At 45.1% G+C, this 19,221-nt stretch overlaps 1 protein-coding gene across 1 annotated transcript; it reads right to left on the bottom strand.

Annotated features, from left to right (window-relative positions):
* Positions 1 to 1,469: 1,469 nt before the first annotated feature.
* Positions 1,470 to 18,933, bottom strand: T265_05367 (hypothetical protein; the record flags this gene model as incomplete). The annotated part of the gene is made up of 5 exons (XM_009170358.1): positions 1,470 to 1,824; positions 4,171 to 4,272; positions 7,801 to 8,264; positions 18,632 to 18,742; positions 18,774 to 18,933. The coding sequence occupies 5 exons, from the start codon at positions 18,931 to 18,933 to the stop codon at positions 1,600 to 1,602; spliced, it is 1,062 nt and encodes a 353-aa protein (XP_009168622.1).
* Between the last annotated feature and the right edge of the window lie 288 nt (positions 18,934 to 19,221).

Here is a 19,221-nt window from a genome sequence, read left to right as displayed (position 1 = left end):
AAAACCCTGTTCCGCTAGCAACCTAGACCGACAAGTCAGTTCCCGTCTTGTACGCGTCGGAACGTTTCGATGTATTACAAACTTTTCCATATACAAGGAGACACAACGCGGTCACCACACAGTTGTGTGCACGCAGGGAGTCAACCGCAATTACGGAGCACGGAGAAAGCACGTTCCCACCATCCGAACTTTCACCCAGGAACTCTCACGAGTTACCCAAAAAAAGTTAAGCTACCTTTTGACTTATTCTATTGTTCGCACTGTATTTATTTTATCATGGTGCACCTAGTAACTGTAAACTAATATCCAACATAGTAAAAACTGTTATTAGTGCATATACCTTGTGGGTTATATTATGACTAACATAACTTGTGCACTAATAGATTACGGTTGACTTATTTCAGACCTCTGACAGTCAGACTGTCCTGCGCAAGATACAGATATAAACCCATGAAACGGAATATCTAACGCAGAGTTACAGGATCCTAGAAGGAAAACACCAGGGGGTTAAACGTCTTCGCCTCTCTTCGGGGGGGGGGATTGTAACTAAATCGTGGTTTACACGGAATGGCATTGTGAAATTCACAGAGGATTGATCTGCCATTAGAAGTGTCGCTCTTCAAGAACTGCATACAGCTAAAAACAGGCTTTCCTATACCTCTGACGGACCGGAAAGAATCGCGAGCACGGGGTGGGATTCGAGAGTAAACTTCGTTCTTAATTTAATGAGAAGTATGCGCCAACACTACATTGCAGTGATAAATCACACGTCGCATTCTTACTTGGTTTGGACAGACCTTAACAACGGTAACGCACCCTTTTAGCATGCATCATGACCCTTTTTAGGTCCTGTGGGCACCGAGCCTTGAGTGATGTATGTCAAAAAAATCTCAACGTTGTAAGTTAAGCGGAGGTGGAGGAAACAAAAAAACAGGCGAATTTACCAGCGCCTCGCACGACATGTGCTTTGGTAGTCCTCATTCAAAAGTAAATGCCTGGCTTGACAAATTAACAAAAGATCTCCAGCGAAGCGATCCAACTGATCCAAAGGCCAGACATCGTTTTAAACCCTTTATAAACGTTGCGCCTTCCAGTGGTTTACTAGCCCACTTCCAGTTCTAGCAAAAAGTGTAATTAAATAGACCTGAGGTTCTTAAGAATAACTTTCAATAGTCTCCTTATGCATCTTTTTCTAAGCTAACGGTTTCCGCTATCGCTCTCCATCCACCAAAAGTTTATCGCTAGTCATTAGGTGGAAAAGAGCACTTATTCTATTTATGAAGTCCCACAGGAACGACAGTTGACACGCTGATCAACCCAGCATTCTAGTCTCGAAGATGAAGTATAGATAGATAGATAGATAAACCGCTGGATTTCAAACGGAACCCTACCCTATTAGCGGTTGCCGTCAAATGCTGGAAGTATGTATCTAGGGGCCATCCAATATGGTTAGAGGAAAACTACTTGACACACTGTTTAAATCGCTGTATAATATATTCTGTTGAAGTCCTCCAGCACAAGCACTCCGTCGTTGGACAAACAAGCGTTCTCTTGTTTGAATGTGTGTAATGGATGAACAGCACCGGTTCGAAGACGGGCTTAAAACATGCGACCTCCGTACCCGTAAGTCTGTTTTACAGAGGCGAAGAAATTGGACTGCCATCCGTTCTTAGTGTTCTCTACATCGTAGGCAGGAATTCCCTTTTGCGAGAGATTTAGCTGCGTGCCGCCTTCGAAAGAATTGAGCTCTATGCACAAGATACTGTGGTGACTTTCTGGCCATTCCCGTTTTCGCCATTGCATTTCGATCAATTTTCCAGGAGTCTGTGGTAAGAAAAGAGATAGGATGACGTTAGGCATTTGCTATTAGCAATCAGTAATCGGAAGGTTATTCAGAACTTTCACCACTGAAATAAATAGGAAACCACCAGCGGACAAAAGCCACGTAAGAGAACATTGTGCAACTGGCAGCAATCCGATATAGGCTGACCATTTGCACAGAACCCAAATTACGCGTGTGCTCTACAGCGCCATGTTTCTAGGGGATAATTACATCACTGCCCTTATTGCTAAACTATTTGAGGTGTACTGGATGATGGACCACGACGCACCTTCTAACGACTCCGGAACAACAGCCGACCAGCCAATGGCTGATTTGGTTGTGATAGGAACAATTGTGGGGTGAGGACACTACTAGACTAGGGACAGTTTTGATCGCTCCTCGTGTCCACCTAACATCCTCTCAGAGAGAACGTGACTCTATCTGTATAATTATAGCTTCCTAAATCATGAGTTCCCAAGAAATAGTCTTTTCACCAAAACTAGGACAATCTGGATGAAAACTGACAGATTTAACAGCATCGACATCAGTTGGCCACCACATTTTGTACCGTCTCCAGCTAAAAATAGGGAGTGTCAGGTGGGCACCATCCAGGAGGGCGGACGGCACCAACAACACTCAGACTTTTCGGAGCATCACTCACTCCATTCTATCATGTCGTACTCTGCCCACCTTTATGTTTCCGCGATTCAAAACTAGGCAAGGAGAGCAACTCTTCTCGACAGACAGTAACTTGGTATGCGTAATAGATATACTATCCAACCTACCTGTAGTGTTGAATGCAGTCTTCAGCGAAATACCAACAACTCCGCCAAAGACCCGCTTCCTGATAACCTTATCCAGAATTCGCTGATTGCAGCCTAGTCCAGCTACATTTCTGAGACATCAGTGGCCCCCAGTTTTCCACCATCAGTGGCTAAGCATCGAGGCTGTACAGCAGCAGAGCCCGAATGCAAGCGTCCTTTGAGATTCAGTGATATGCTTTTTGATACCACAAGTGGTGAAATGCACTCACTGGCAAAGTAAGTTGGGGTTCACGAGGAATGTAACTGAATTCCAGCTGAAGGGCTTCGCTTTAAGTTATCCCTATAAATAAAGTGTTTCGTCGGGAACTGCAAATGTTTGCAGATGGACTCGTGAAAGACACGCGCTTGCAAATCTCGGCTTTCTGAACAAAACTAATACGGCTTATTAAAAGATAGCAGAATGGTCGACTCCTTTGTGTGCAAACTAGATGGACGAGGCAAGAGATACACCATGGTTGTCAATAACACCCATTGACAGAGGCCTCTGAGACTGTGAAGCGTTTTGCGCACCGAGAAATTCTGCTGACGTTAGTGCGCGTACAGCGACACACAGAACTGTCTGCTGATAAAAAGAGTGGCATGCTACCTGACAATAGAGGAAACAAGTCCGAGGCACGATGTGGCCCGCGCTGCTGTACGGTTAGGATACACCGATTTTCTGGGAAGACGATAACAGGTCAATAGCGGGCTTTTAACGACCGATGTTTCTTTGTTGGATTCCGATAAAATTTTGGAAACAGCGATCCATCCATCGTAAAATAAGTGCGCGGTTGCACAGCAAAGAAGTCGCCTTGTCAACAACACCCTAGGATTCCAAAAATTAAAATACTATGGCCTACAGATGGTATGACTGCTATCAAACCAGAGGGGCTTCTGAACATTTACACGTACAATATTGTTCAGTGGCTTAAGTGGTAATTCTAACTGTTATGTCTGTTAGGCAGGAATCCACGCGGATCCCACTATACCGCACGTCTTTAGGCGCTGCTACGGCCGAGAAGCCTGGCCCGCTCGAGGTTGGCCCAAAATTCGGGACGCTTGCCGGTCCGGCATCAAGACGAGATGTGATTGGTCAACAATCTGGACCCAACAGCCAATCATGACCCAGTATTGGCCAAATGCCAGTTGCCAATGGCGCTCCAGAACGCGTCAGAAATTCCAGAAAGTTATAACCGCTTACGCTATATATACGAAGCGCTGTACAACTGTTCCTGATTTCGTTTTGGGCGTTAATAGACCTTGTGCACCTTTGGTGGTTGTTTTTGACGTGAACGCTAGCTTGGGAGGCTCAGACCGAGAACTAAGCTGAGGAAAATACCGTTACTACAATGTCTAGGCTACCTCTAAACAGAAATCCAGTGGTAAACGAATAAGTAGAGGTTTGAGAACAAGTACAGAATGGGATGAGTGGTCACATCAAGTCAGACGAAACACTGAGATAGTGCAGCCTGGGCTGCGAAGTAAACTGAACTAACAGGCATCAAGATGCGAATATAGTCGGGTAAACTCGAAGTGCTGACGTACCAGAGAGGTAAACGTGCCCGAAATGTTGCCACCGAAAATACAGTACTCTCCACCCTGGACCGCATTCACTGTTGCTTCACCCCGGGTAAAGGCTTGCACTAACTATGAAAAGCAAAGCAAAAAATGAAAGTAAGCCCTCAAAAAAGCTTGACGACCTAATTGCTAAAACGGCTAAAGCGAGAACACACGTTTGGACGAAAAAAAATTCCGTAAATATTAGCAGCAAAGGGCATTGTGATTTCGAAGGTATTGGAAACCAAGGTGTAGGCAGACAGATAGACGTCCATGTTTTGCTGTTTTCTTGAGACATGACCTCGACGGATAGGCTCTTGTATGCCTTTGAGAAATCTCTCCAAGGTCCAGACTTGCACATATTTTGTGCGGCGGCTTATGAGCCTGTTTCGCTGGCCTGCCCATCGACTTCAGTGGAACTACTTATTCTGATATTTATTTAGCTATCGAACGCTTCGGGCAATGAAAGGAACAAGTTTCTGAGAGTCATAACGCAGTCAACGTCAACGAAAGTGTTAGGTTAGTACCGACACCTCCTGATAATTACAAGGAAAACAAACCAGTGCGTCCACCTAGGGCTGATTTGGTTTAATTTGAAACTGCACGTGTAAACAGTTGATGCCATAGCAACCAAATCATTCGGCTGATTTGTATAGGGTCTGACAAACGAAGAAACAATAGCACAAGAGGAAACAGTCGTAAGAGTCACTAGCGCTAAGACATTAGGGGAAATAGAAGAACGTACACAGGACTCAAGGCATTAAGTAAGTAGGCATGTTTTCCAGCAGACATCTTCTTGACAGGAAATTCCGAAAGGTGTGATAGCCAATACAACTATACACAGCGATGGTAAGCATATGTAGCGTGAAGAACCGCTACATATTCCTGTATACAATAAAGGCATTCGTTTCAACCCGCATTTAAACGAAACATAACACTCTATGCGCACTAACACTAAAGCATTCATGCACGGTCAATCTATGCTTTATACTCCTAAAAAACCGTTCAGGAACACCAAAGCTCTGTTTTAAGTCGTGCAGTTCTTCACCGGATTTTCTGTACAAAACAGGTCCGAAATCACACAAGGAGACAAAAACTTACTTGTCTATCAGTGTGGATACATGGGAACTTAGCAACATCGCGCGAGAAATGAATGTAGTATCAGCATTTTTTTTTAAGCAGTACTCCCTGCAAACGATACTGATTAGCATTTTCCTCAAGGACAATTGGTGGTAGTTTTCCGCTAAGGTTTATCGCGCATTACATTGAAACGTGTCTCGACTTTTAATCCATAAAATTGAAAAAGTAACTTTCTGACAGAAAAACAAACGTCAAAGTTGTTTGATCCAAGAAAACACTTTCAGGTTAATAGACTGAGCAAGAGTATATGCTCATCATTCCAATATAAAGTCATTTCTGACAGACGCGTCTTCTTCACGGAACTTCTAATATCAAATCAACCGTCTTTTAAAGGATTTCCATAAGCAAGAGTGCATACTGGTTAAGCATGAGCTAACAACATCCCTCCGACACCTTAAAAACAAATCATCCACCTGCAACCCCTTTTCGGTGCTGGCAAGCCATCCAAGGGTTGAGATACTACCAGGTTCCACAAGACAAAAGCAGCAGAGGTAAGGTTCGAACCACGAACTTTTCGAGCAGTAAGTTCGCACCTAAACCACTGAGCCATCCTGAGCATAAAACATCCTTTGGAAAAGTGAGTCTTCGATACATCGTCATTCCATGAATTCGTTTACACTAAGGTCTGTGTCTGACAATCGCTGGCACATCTCCATCTGAAATGTTCTAACCACTCCATCCTGCCTCATTGGAACCCGAAAACTTGGTTCTTCAGTAAAAGGTACGGTCCGCGGAGCCATAGGTCACAGACTAACGTAGCGCATTTGACTGAATCATACGAATTGTGTCCAAACACACATTGACAATCATTGTTATATCCCGGATTGGTCTCAATGAGTGCAACCCGACCCATTCCACCACAAAACAAGCTAAATGGAGCCAAGGTGGTAAGGAATAATGCCATCTTGAGTATTACTCCAAGCTTACTGGAAAATATTGCCAGTATGTTAGATTCGAGCAGTAAAAACCTACACCACCAAAATCGCTCCACTAACACTGTTGTTTTGATGAAAGTTTATTAAATGAGATGCTGTGGGTTGTAAAAAAAGACAGGAAGCGTCACGAAATATTCTTTTTTGAGGTGTCACCAAAGAGCTTTTTTGTGACGTACAGTCGTCAATATATCAGTCACAGATTGGATCCACTTCTTCCAAATTTTTAGCTTAGCTTCAGACCTCAAATCACGTGTCCTTCTATTCGACAGCGAACGAGAGAATACGTGAAATGCCCAGTGTGCCGCACTAAGCAGGGTTTCCGCACAACAATGTGCATTTTCGCCCACGACTGAACCTCATTTCGATCATTTGACCACTAAAATGCATATCTTGCTTGAAGCTCAGCTATTTTATACCATTTAAAATGCACTCTGCCTAATTTTGGTTGCTTTCAAGTCCTGGGATACAACATGCAAAACATACAAAATGATTGACATTAATCAAGTTTAGCTTTCGTTTCTAACTTCCAACGTTGACGATTTGCACAATGTCCTGCTAGTTTCCGTACTTCCACAGCCATTACAGGGCGCTTCAAAAAGCTGCAGTGTAGCTAACATGAGGAAATCCAACAGGCCCAAAAACGTATTAACCACCTGACGAATTCGCCATGGTCATTACTGGAGAGCGGTGTAAGAACGGAAATTCAAAAAGACAACTAACCGAACATTTCATAAAAATTCTTAAGCCTCCTTGGGTTTTAGAATCATCTGTATACTGAAATTCCTCATGCAATGCCAAGAAAAATAATACCGTCCTTGCTTTAAGACTGAAAATGCATGACATATTTGAGGAGAAAGGTTGAAAAAACAGGTAAGTTTACCGTGTTGGCGAAGCAACTTCCAACAAAAACTGTTGAGCTAGAGTGATATGGGTTGGCTAGGCAGTGAGGACAGTGGCTACTATGCACGAATACCAATGACAACGTGATTGGATAGGGTTGGTCATCAGTGTTCGCTCTCAGAAGGAAGTAGCAGTAATAGTGAGTTACCCGATAGCTGTTTTCGGACTTCCCTGCGATGTCGTGTCTTAACTGTCCGAGGGTGGTTTTCACAAGACGAAGTATCCCTGTTCCGTCAAGTGAGGACAAACCAACTAGGCGACACTCATTGAGAAATTGACCTGGAGATGCTGACCAATCTCTAAATGGTTCCAAGAGTAAAAGCCTAAAACTCCTATATATTGCCTTCAATCAGTTCTCCTATTCCTGCTCAGACACAGCTGCAAGAATAAAGTAATACGAGTAACATGAACTCAGTTGTGGAGCCCAAGATCACATTGGCAATGGAGAACAGTGCAACTCTACGTAATGTTGAATGACGTGCACAGACTTGACAGACACGGTCCGAGAGTCCACAATGAAAAAGGGGGTTCCAGTTGTACTCAGAAGTTGATCTGTTAGACTAAAGAAGGCCTGCGCATTAGTGTGCCGTCATCACACACAAGCACTCATTCAGATGGACTACTGGAGCCACTTTTGACGTACCTCCTTCGTCGTTAAAACTTTGTACAGGTCGTCTGGTGTACAGAAGAACTCATCGTTCAGGTGAATTTCTCTGATACTAAGATCTTTTGGTTGTTTGCTGTGGTCGGTGTCTTTTTTCCTGACGTCGTTTGGAAGGGCTTTTGAAGACTCCTTAGGTATCTGGTTTGTCGTATTTTGGCCTTTCGTTGGAAGGATGAGGTCTCGAGAGTACTCTAAGAAAAGTAAAAACCAAAAAAATGAATTGTGGGAACCTTCATGAAGTAATTTTAGGTACTGCCCAAGCTTTTCCTTGATCGCTTTCGCACCAACAGTTTGCATGAAATTACGAATAGCGTCGCCGTCGCCACTTGAAGAAGTGCACGTCACGGAAACATCAAGTTCCTCAACGGAGTATTCTTCACTGAGGTTCGGAATTTCAACTTTTCCTTTGAACTTCGTTTTGTTATCTCCTGTTTTTCGTGTTCCTGGAAGTGAGTAAGGGGAAGCCACCACCACCAATCAGTGACAGAAACATAAATGTAAGAACACGAGTGCCTAACGGTTATTCAACCATGACCATTAGAGCTCTGTGGTGACAAGAAAAATGAGAGAAACAAGGTTTAATTCACCACAAGCATGAGATGTGTAAACCTCCAAAGTGATTGAACAACCTCAGCAGAAGCTGCATGAATGAACGTCACTGATATCGGGTAGCAACCAACCATACACCTCATCTCCGAACTCATTCAACTAAGCCGGTAACCGGGAAATGTTAGTGACTACAAAGGTGTCGAAGTTACGACGAACGCCCAAGAGCCATATTTGAAGTGGAGTGATGATTTCTCAGGCGACGTTCTAAGATTTTTATGCCAGATTGCCGAGAAAACTGTGAAATCAAGCTAAGAGGTAATGCTTACGTGGACTCGTAAAACACCGAAGCACCGGTCACCCTGGAAGGCTGGCTTTGAACTGAAGCTCCACAACTAACATAATTGGAGGTCAAGGCACGAATTTACCGACCGTGTTCGAACCCAGCCTCGAGTGCTCCCGTCTAGGATTGGACGACCTGGCAGTACCTCGCCCATCGTGCTTCATTCGGGTGGCACGGCAGTCCTGACGGAGTGCCTAACCGTTCATCATCATCATCGACAACATGACGTGTTCAGCACTGATCTAACCTCTACCAAATCAAAATCTCACTTGCTGCAAGAAGCCATGAGTCCAAAGGGCCAAGTCTAAGTGCAATTTGTACATAAGATGATGATCCATATTTCGGACCCAGTCCAACACTTCAGATAGAACAACCGCATCCGGTTCACAGAGTCCACAGAGAACAAAAGCATAGAAAAAAACCGTGAACAAAAAGCCGTAGGGGCAGATTATGCTTCTGGGATTCAAGAACAAATGGAGCCTTCTCGAGATATCTCGATGTGATCGACTGACTTGAAAGGGAATCGGGACGATTCACATGCTATCTTGAAAGCTCCAACACTTACCTCTGATTCAGAAGTTTGACCTGTAAGGTAGCATGTTTTATGGCCATCTGAGACCCTACCTAGAATTAGTGACCCAAACGTTTGCTCCAGTTGGTTGGCCAACCTAACCCGATAGCACAGTGGGTAAGGTACAAGTATGCGATCTTTGATGCTGCTACGCACGACTGACCCAATTGGAACAGTATCGGTAAAACTCGTATCCCAACCGTATTAGATAAGCCGAAAGCGGTCATGGTCAACCCGCTGGGTGATCCAAATGCGTACCGCCAACCTCTTTTATTACTTCCACCGAAGGGGGAAGGCGGCACCACTGGTGGTGACTGCTGGCGTATAGGACGGCAAGACAAACTCCGGGCCATTTTGTCATACGACTTCTTGTAACATGAGGACTACCTGTCTACCTGACTCCCTTTAGTCTCCCCGGAATTTTCAAAACCCGAGGAAATGTCGAACAGTGTGGGCTATGGCATCATGGCACTACTCCAGCCTGACAATATCGCCAAAGTGATAGTTTCCCGTCGAAACAATTTGCGTTTCCAGTTAAAAAGTCGTCAGGAACAAGCTATCACTAATATATCCTCAGACGTTTTCGAAATTAGTTTTGCTCTGTCCACTAATCCGAAATACAACATGCAATCGAGCATGTATACTGTAAATGGTCCAACCAACCATACAGCATGATTGACTATGTACCCCACACTTCATAAAATAATGGATAGGAACAAAACCAAAGTTGGTGCGTAGATACCGATTCGTCTACTAAACCGGGAAAGCCAGAGTAACTTGCGCAAATCTCCGACACTTGTAATACCACTGTCCCTGAAACACTGGTTAAGGATGATGGGAATATCTGACTAGTGATGATGAGATAGATCGGGCGGGTTAGCAGAAGCAAATGACCTTCGATGAAAGACTTCATCAGCACGGACAGAGTTTAAGGTGGTAGTTTGTCAACCACAAACTATGTACAAGAGAAATCTTGGTTACAGATGCTGGTTTCGGTCACCAGAGCGTGGGAAAGCACGGGAGGTACAACCAAGCGCTGGGGACAATGGTACAATTATTTGGTTGAGTTTGAACCCCTCCGGTTGTCTGATAAGGAGCAAAACTGGGCAGCTCCAATCTGAAGGCGATAACTTTGAGGCGGGAGTTGTCAACCCGAGTGAATTTGCTGGTTGGCGACTTCACATACCATTGCCAGGCTGCAGACTGACAGCCTCTCAGTCGCTTCTTATATAATCAGCATAGGGATGGGCTACAAGAGGTCCGCGAGGCAGACGGTTCTCTGACACTAAAAGTTCACGTCATGACAAGCACAATCTATAAGGCGTGGATAGCTTGTCCATCGACGAAGAGTTCTTCCTTCCTAAACTGAGCATTGCCAATTTAACATCCCTGTTAGACCGGTTACCGAGTCTTCATACATCTTGTGAGTACAGGAGCGACATTTCTGACCTACAAATCACTAAGAGTCACACTGTCGCAGTGCCTTTGACAGATAAACTGGTATCACGTCGGTGTGGAAGGCTGACCAGGTCATCGCAATTCGAGAATTGGTTTCTTCTTCAGCCGCACAACCGGAATCTACACAACTGATCAGGCTTACCTGCCACGTTGATTGGCTGGTCTGAAAGCATGAGGTTTAGGTTAGATTTTACCAACCCCTCTAGTAACACTTTGCACTTCGAAGTGTGGAGTGCAAGTCAAGCCATGCAACAAAACTATTCGTGTTCAACATAGCATCTCTGAGGACGATCCTTCAATGTCAGTGAGGGAACGCTCTAAGAGCAAATCGATCCCCAGGGTTCCAAAGATAGGGGGAGAAGTTTCAACCGAAATGTTAAATAACAAAGTTGAGGATGAACGGCAGAAAAGGACAACCTTGTCAAGATCCCGAGAAGTGATGAAATTAAGTGATGATCTGTTTTGTACCCACAGGTGGATAGCTGACTCGGTATACGCTAATAATTTCGTTGTATCGAGTGATAACTTGAAAGAATCCAAACAGGTGCTAAATAACCTAACCACAAAGTACTCATAGGAATGTAAGTCGATATACCGACAACCAATTTCTAACTCAATGAACGTGCTTATTCAGCCTCTCAACGTAACAGGTGAAGTAATCCCGCAGACTACCCACTTTAAACATTGATTTCACTAGTTTATCCAAAGGACAGGCTAAAGAAATGAAACTGCATACAGACAATACCCGACATACCTTCATACAAGCAGACGCCATTTCATGAAAAAAACCTAGATTGGTTTACGAAGGGAAATCCGGGTCCTCAATGTAACCATCCGTCTGGTCCTGATTTATGCCTGCGGAACACGGCCTCTACGAGCACAATATACCTGAAAACACAGGTGTCTCCAACGCTATCTAAAGGACATGTCCAATGATGACAAGGAGGAAGTTCTCATGATCTACGTCTACCTAAACTTCTTCAACGACGGCATCTACAACGGTTTGGGAATCTGCTGCGTACAAGCGATGGCGACATTATCAAACACTGGTCAACGCAACAAGTCAAGGATACCGCTGTTGTGTCATTGGACAGCTGAAAACCTGGCTCAATACCTTTGTGAATGACATAAGGCAGCTTAACCTCCATGTGGCCTGTGGAGCCGATACTGCGTCAGTTTTTTTAGACCTGGTAACCGATAGTCGTGTCTTGCTGGCATCTATTCGAGATATTTCTGGAATGGGAACGTGAATTCTTTACCAGCCGCCTGGTTGACACCCGCCTTCTTTAAACCAGCTGATCGGGCACGGATGCTTCTCGCTTCCATCGCCTGAGCTCACGAAATCTATGAGCGTTCTGTGTAATCCTTCAGACTCTGTCTATGAGATAGATAACCAGTCAGCTGTAACAACCTTTCGGTGCCTAGCTGCCATGCCACGAGAAGGAAGCAAGAGGGCTGGGATACTGCCAGATTGCCCAAGCCTAGACAGACTCTGTCTAGCATTTGATGACTGTGTGCACCATCATGGCCGGTAATTTCTGGTGGCTTGTAGCCTTTTCTGGTGTCAAAAAGACCTGCTGATCTTGAGGAAATCTAGGTTCCACTTGATCGCGTCGGATAGCTTGGGCAAATACTCATAAAAGTGGAGAGTACACCTTCTTTCGCTCTTCTTCAGTCGTCCTCTAACCAATCTTCACCATCAGCGCGATTGCAAAGTAAATATTCAACCAACATAGCCAAACGCTGTTGAGCTATATAAAGCACAGAAGTTGGGGAATTGGGTCGCTAAGTATCGGCCTGTGTTATTCTGGTGGGAAACGAATTGACAATCGACCCCGGGCAACGGAACGATTGGAATCAATCTGCTAACCTCAGAAAGACAAGCTCCCTATTTGGTAACTGAAGTCTGCATTATCTAACTGAGTTCATGAGTAGCCTGTGGTTGATGAACTTCAGACACCTCAAAGGACGTGTTGGAAGGTTTTACTGTCTAGGAATACATGATGTTCAACAAAAAATCGTTCAGCTGTGGCATCCTTTCGGTACCTAGCTGCCATGCCACCCGAAGGAAGCACGAGGGCTGAAATATTGCCAGGTTGCCCAGGCCTAGACATGGAAAGTCGAGAGGCACAGACCTTTCGGTCAGTCAATTCGCGCTCTAACCACACAACATACGACTGAATAAGTCGCCCACATTATCCGCACGGTGACAATCGATTCCAAATCGCTATCTTACTGCGCTTCCGAGTTCGGCCGCTCAAAATGGGTGTTGCTATCACTCATCAGGGTAACATCGTCCGTCTTTCTTGTTAACCGGTGCAGTCCTCGCAGTATTCGACAAAATCCACTTCCTTCAACTTCGGATATGTATCCCGTCGGGGCGTATGTGGGCAAGAAAAACAGATATCGTTTACCATATCGATTGCTGTTGAGCTCAATTGCACCAAACAACCACATAGTGCAAAATCGACTGGTTATTGTAATCTATTCCAATGAAGCATTATGGGAATGAGTGCAACTACTACGCCGTGCATACCAAGAGCCAATTCATCGTCAGATATGCGAAGAGTGACTATGTGGTGAACTATTTGCTCGCCCAAAGGTGCTTGAATGAAGTGGTGTCTTGTATAAGTGTTTCGGAAACACATCGGCAGATGGAGCAAGCAAAGTTCAAACGAGGGATGCCCTTTGCCCGATTTCACAGAGTACGGACACTGATACCTACCGTGTGGATAAGCTCTGTTATCATTACTGAGGGCTTATTTTGGTTTATTTTACTGTGTATTGATCAAACATGAAAATGACAGCTGAAAGGATCGCAGTAGACATTCGAAAGGGTGGAAAGAGTGTGCCGAGGACTGATGGACGACGAACTGTAAGGGTATATGATATTTTCCCGTTGATTACTCCAAAGATCATCATCATCACTATCAGTTGTAAGAACCGCATACTTGTCATATAGTGGCTGTAGCTGCTACATTTTCGTTCACCGNTATGATATTTCCCGTTGATTACTCCAAAGATCATCATCATCACTATCAGTTGTAAGAACCGCATACTTGTCATATAGTGGCTGTAGCTGCTACATTTTCGTTCACCGATGATTCGGAAATGTGAGGTAGGTGGCTGTGTATTGGCGGTGGGAGATGAAATAATTGCTGCGACAATACAGGGTTGTCGGTGGAATTTCAAGTGGGGAGATTGTGAAGGGAGCCGCGCATTGAAGGCAATAGCTTAGATGCATGAGCGCCATCGAGGGCCATGTCTGACAATTTCTCTAACAACTGATGTGACCCGTCTCGGGATCCCCATACAGGAAGGCAGCAATGACCATCGCAGCTAAGCTTGCCGGTAATGGCTTCCATAATTCGCTACTCAGCCACCGTTTGACCGCCTCTGGCTCGTTTCCACCCTTCACGTGGTTGTGCAAAAAGAACCCTTAGAGGAAGTCGGTCGACTGGCATACGCAGAACGTGTTCAAGCCAGCGCGACCTTTGGCGTGATCATTTCATCTACCGAGGGTGAGTTATACCTTCCGAATACCACTGGACGTACCTCAGCATTGCTGATCTGGTGTTCCCACCACACTCGGGCAATACTCCCAAATTATCGGTGGTCTTTTGACGTGCTCGGAGCGCAGCGGCCATGTTTCTGACCGGTACAGTAATATGGAGCGCATCGCAGCAGTTTAAACTCGATCCTTGAAGTATAAGTTGATATTGTGCCTACGTTACCAGTGATACAGGTTCACAAAAGCTGTTCTGGACTTCCCAGTCGGGATGGAAATAGCATCGTTCGCGAGAATCATCGGGGCTGATACAGCTGTTCAGGTAAAGCAACTTGTCTACTACCTCAATGGGCTCATCCGCAAGCATGAGCTTAGGGTTCGCTCCCACCCAGTCCTACAGTAATACTCTACACTTTACAAGCGTGAAGCAAATGCCGAATCGCGAGGCAGAATTATTTATATTATGTAACATTGCTTACATTACGACGGCGTCCGATCAGAGAAGAGCTATGTTGTCAGATAGCTCGAAATCTAGGACGGACGTCCCAGGAGCACTTCGACTACACAGGCGTTGGAAGCTGATTGTAAGTCATCCGTTATCCTATCAATGACGAAATGAAGACAAAAGGTGAAAGAGGACAGCCCTGGCTGACACCACTTAATGTGGTGAACTCAGGCGAAAGCTTCCCGTAGACCTTCACACGGCCGCGGGAGTTGGCGGCTTTCAAATCAAGAAACAAAATCATTGCTGGTTGCTGGAAGCAGTGTCGCTGTTCCGGAAACTGCCGGAGGGTGAAGATTTGATCGACACGTCCTCTTGAAGGACAGAATCCAGCTTGGTTTTCATGGACCTGCATCTCCTTGTGTTCAGTCAACCTTCGAGGGATATGAGCAGAGAGCACCTTCGATGCCACAACTAACAGGCTCATGACAGGGGCCAAGGAACGGAGTTTGCTTGGGGGGATCGAGACTCTTTTGCGGTACAATTGCAGCACACGTAGCTGCCAAAATGAAAATTGATCAAGTCTCAGACTTTTCAGTTTGAAGTTTCAAGCCACAATGGGATTGACAAACACGAAGTGAGACTCTGCATTTCGTGATTATATTGACAAATTTGCACGAAAAGGATGATGGCACCTTCAGCGAACCCCACAAGTTGTAATTTTTTGAGTCGATTGCAAATTGAAATATGACCAAAGGTGATCGAATAAAAGACGCGGAGGGTACTTACACATCAGGTCACTTTTTTAACTGCAGTTAGTGTCGTCCTACCTATAGGGTGAAGGAAAATCGCGACTGGAGGGCGATAGTACACGTAGTCCTGCTAAATTACTTAATGTAATGTGACGATGTGATCAATTCACCTCCCACTGGATCGAATTACGGCTTGATACTCTCAAACCTGAGTCCCACATGATAAGGTTAAGCGTCGCAGTATTGTGAGGGACAGTCATTTCGAGTTCCTTTTTCGAAAAAAGAGGTGACGGCCCCAGTCATCACTGGTCCCACATAGGTTCAAAAAATTTAGTTCAGGCAAAAGGGTGAGACGTCAAAAGAGTAAGGCCTCGGGACCATACTGTCATTAACTTTCACTGCTCATCGACTCTAGATCCGGCAGCTTACAGAGGTGCATGCGTCGAATCCCGTACATTTCAAATCCAGCCAAGTGTAGAGTATTAACCACAGTAATATTCACAAGGGAGAAAGTTCCAGTTTTCAACAAATTCGGCAAGGGGTTTAAACTTGTTACAGGTTTTGGGTGATTTACTTAAAAAGGTTTAGCAGGCTGAGGTTGTGCTCTTTCGGATTCCGAAGATAGTACGAGAAACACGTGACGGAAACTCCAGTGAGCTTGACGGCTGATGCGGTTCTAAGGGTCAGTCACTCTAAGGTAGAATGAATGGACAGCACACACAGGGGACACGGCACACTTTTCCAGCACTCTCCTTCGTGAAGGTATACTTAGAGGTATCACTATCTCAGCCCTCGTGCTTCCTTTGGGTGGCACTGTAGCTGAAGGGTTATTGGTATGGGTATCATTACCACTATTATTATTTACACGCAACACTAGTGGATAGAGTAATATATAATCGTTCAGCTGTAGCACTCTTTCGGTGCCTAACTGTCATAATACACGGAGGGACGAGGGCTGGGACACTGCCAGGTCGTCCAAGCCTAGACACGGGAAGTTGAGGGACAGAGGTCGAGTTCGAACCACGGACCTTCCGGTCAGTAAATTCGTCCTCTTACCACTTGGTCAATCTCGTCTAGTGGATGGTTTGAACAAACTTCCAAGTGAAGTCAATGTGGCACAAGGCTACTAGCCAGTTTCTGCTCGCAAGTACGGACCCACGCTGCAGTGAATGTTTTCAAACTACCAACAACGCAACTACTACTGCGACGGATAGCATGCGAGAGGATGGAACGCCAAAAACCCCACATGAGAACTCAACTTGTTTTCCAATAATCGATCAGGACGGCGCATTAGCAGGAACTACCGCGTCCGTTTTGCAGCTATCTATAACCTCTGCAGACAACTATCAAACATATGCATTCTCGATGCGTTACTTGTATCCAGCAGCACGCACGAAACGCTGCAAATTGTCATCGCTAAAGATTGACTTCATTCAGGCGAACCTTTATGGCCTGTACACAGGTAACGACGGAAGCTAGAACCACTGTAGGCTCGTAAACGCTGCGTCAATTGATGTTGCCCCATCAGCATCAAACCGGATAGCGCACACAACCAAGCAGTTAGTCGACGGTAGAAGACAGTCTCTCTCAAATCTAACAGAGGTTGTGGTCAGGTTAGCCATTCCGTTAGGCATCCTACAAAAACGCACTACACATTTCGTATCTTTTCATAAACGGAAGGTCCATCTGAGGTTTATTTACATGAAACCCGATGACAGCTGTAAGCCCCATCGGCATCACAGTACACAATGTAGTGATTCCGAAAAAGCTCAGAAAGCATTGGGGGCGCACCGAAAATTCCGACCTCTCACTGAAGTTCTTTTATTATCAGCTTAACTGTATCCATAAAAATGCAATTTTCTCTGGATAACCTGATCAAGTCGTGCCCAAACTAGAAAGTAGGGAATTTCGCAGTCCGATTTTTTATTTTGAATTTGTAAGTGCTGAATACGGTTAAGAATTATCGATTGACTGCGGACTGTTCGATTGTCTATCATGTCAGCGATCCTGTGTCCTGCCGTCTCGTACATGTTGATCATGGTCAATGAATCTGCTAGCGTACACTGGTCATACGTTCCACACCAACGACTAGCAACCGTTGGAACACATGCGTTTCGTGTTCAGAAGTGAGCATTCGTACCTACTAACAAGGGACTCCAACACTCTTCCCCTTTGAGAATGTCCTGGATACGGTTCAAAGAACAACCTTTAGATCTAACCATTTCTGTGCCCTTGTCTAACCACGTAAAAAATAAATAAATAAAAACCACGTGAAGAACACCGCACGGTAACGAGGCTCCAACGTGCTTAAAATTACAGACGATGAGTTTCTATATTACCACACCGCAACTGGCTACACTGACAACGTGGTCAGTGCTCCTAACTACGCACATACACCAAAAACGGATAGCCGAATACCCTCGCCAGGACAGGCACCAGTATTCTACTCCGCAGGGTTAGTGCGTACGGCTGGCTGACACGAAGATGCTAGCACCAGATGAAACACGGAAAGCTTTTACACAGTGCTTACTGTCCCAACCGGTTCCAGAAGCCGAATTTGAAACCAGACCAAGAAATAAATGAGATCATGATAGGAAACCACGGGAATCCACACGCCAAGTCACTGTGACCCATATTCAGCCCAAAGCACAAAAGCTAGCTTTGGTGCTCTAATCTTCGAGGTCACCAATAGGAAACGACCCACCACATACTGGCTTAAATTGTCACCGCCGCTTTTCCATCCGCATCTACTGATTGCGGAACCTACCATGTGATGAGGTGCGTGCACTGTTTTTGACGAAAGACGAGCTACGGCCTGACATTTCAAAAAGTCTTAGATTGCACCTGCTTTGTCCCACCCACCCCCGACGTAGTCATGTGTGGATTCTTCCCGCTTCATCCATGGAATCCACGTGGAGCTCCCTATCGACCTATCGACCCCGGTTCCTTGAGCGACTCAATCAACTCTTCGCCTAGTGTACATACAAACACATTTCTTATGAAGTTGAGGATAGCCCATACCCGAGAGTTATAAACGAAGCATTTTGTGGAGAATTTTACCATCGAAATTAAATTTCAACCAAAATCTCAAATTATATGTACTGGATTCGCAATTAAAAGATCACGTATGACAGTGAAAAGTGTGGATAAGAACGTGGATGATAATAATAGACACTGATCAGTGACTCACCTGACCACTCTGCTTCAATCTGCCATTCGTAGAAAGAAATAAGTTTCCCTTTGCGGTTGTTCACGTGTGCTTCACCTTCACATTTAGTGACTTCAAGCTTATTGCAGAGAACTAACAAAATCAGAGGATTTGTAGCACTCACATTCGTCACTGTCAATGGTAAGAGAGCCCAAAAGCTTTTTTATAGTGTCGATGGACCATTGGGTGGCGTTTTTCTCAGTCCAGTGCCAGTTATTGACGTTCTTAGCATCAGCCCTCTCTTCTACTATCCAACGCGGGTCACCTTCACCCCACTTAGCCATGGACAATGTGGATAGCTACCAGAAAAATCCAGAAACCACCGATAAGATGTACGCTGCAGCGGACCAAGCTGGATTTTCGAGCGTGATTGGTCGGGTAACAATCACGTGCCTCAAGGTTTCCAGTCCAGTTCATGAATTTCGCAACCTCCGCCTATATTGAAAGAACTTGGTGACATGAAGGAAACTGCCCACAAGGTTGCTGAAAACTCTTCGGCAGCCCACGACCGGTTTCATCCTTCTTGGGGCTCATCAGGTAGGCGCAGTCTTGGAGATTCCGTCAACCTTATT

Source organism: Opisthorchis viverrini, assembly GCF_000715545.1.
Source record: "Opisthorchis viverrini unplaced genomic scaffold opera_v5_100, whole genome shotgun sequence".
Lineage (NCBI taxonomy): Eukaryota > Metazoa > Platyhelminthes > Trematoda > Opisthorchiida > Opisthorchiidae > Opisthorchis > Opisthorchis viverrini.
Note: the sequence above shows the minus strand (reverse complement) of the source record. Positions and strands in the feature narration are given on the sequence as shown.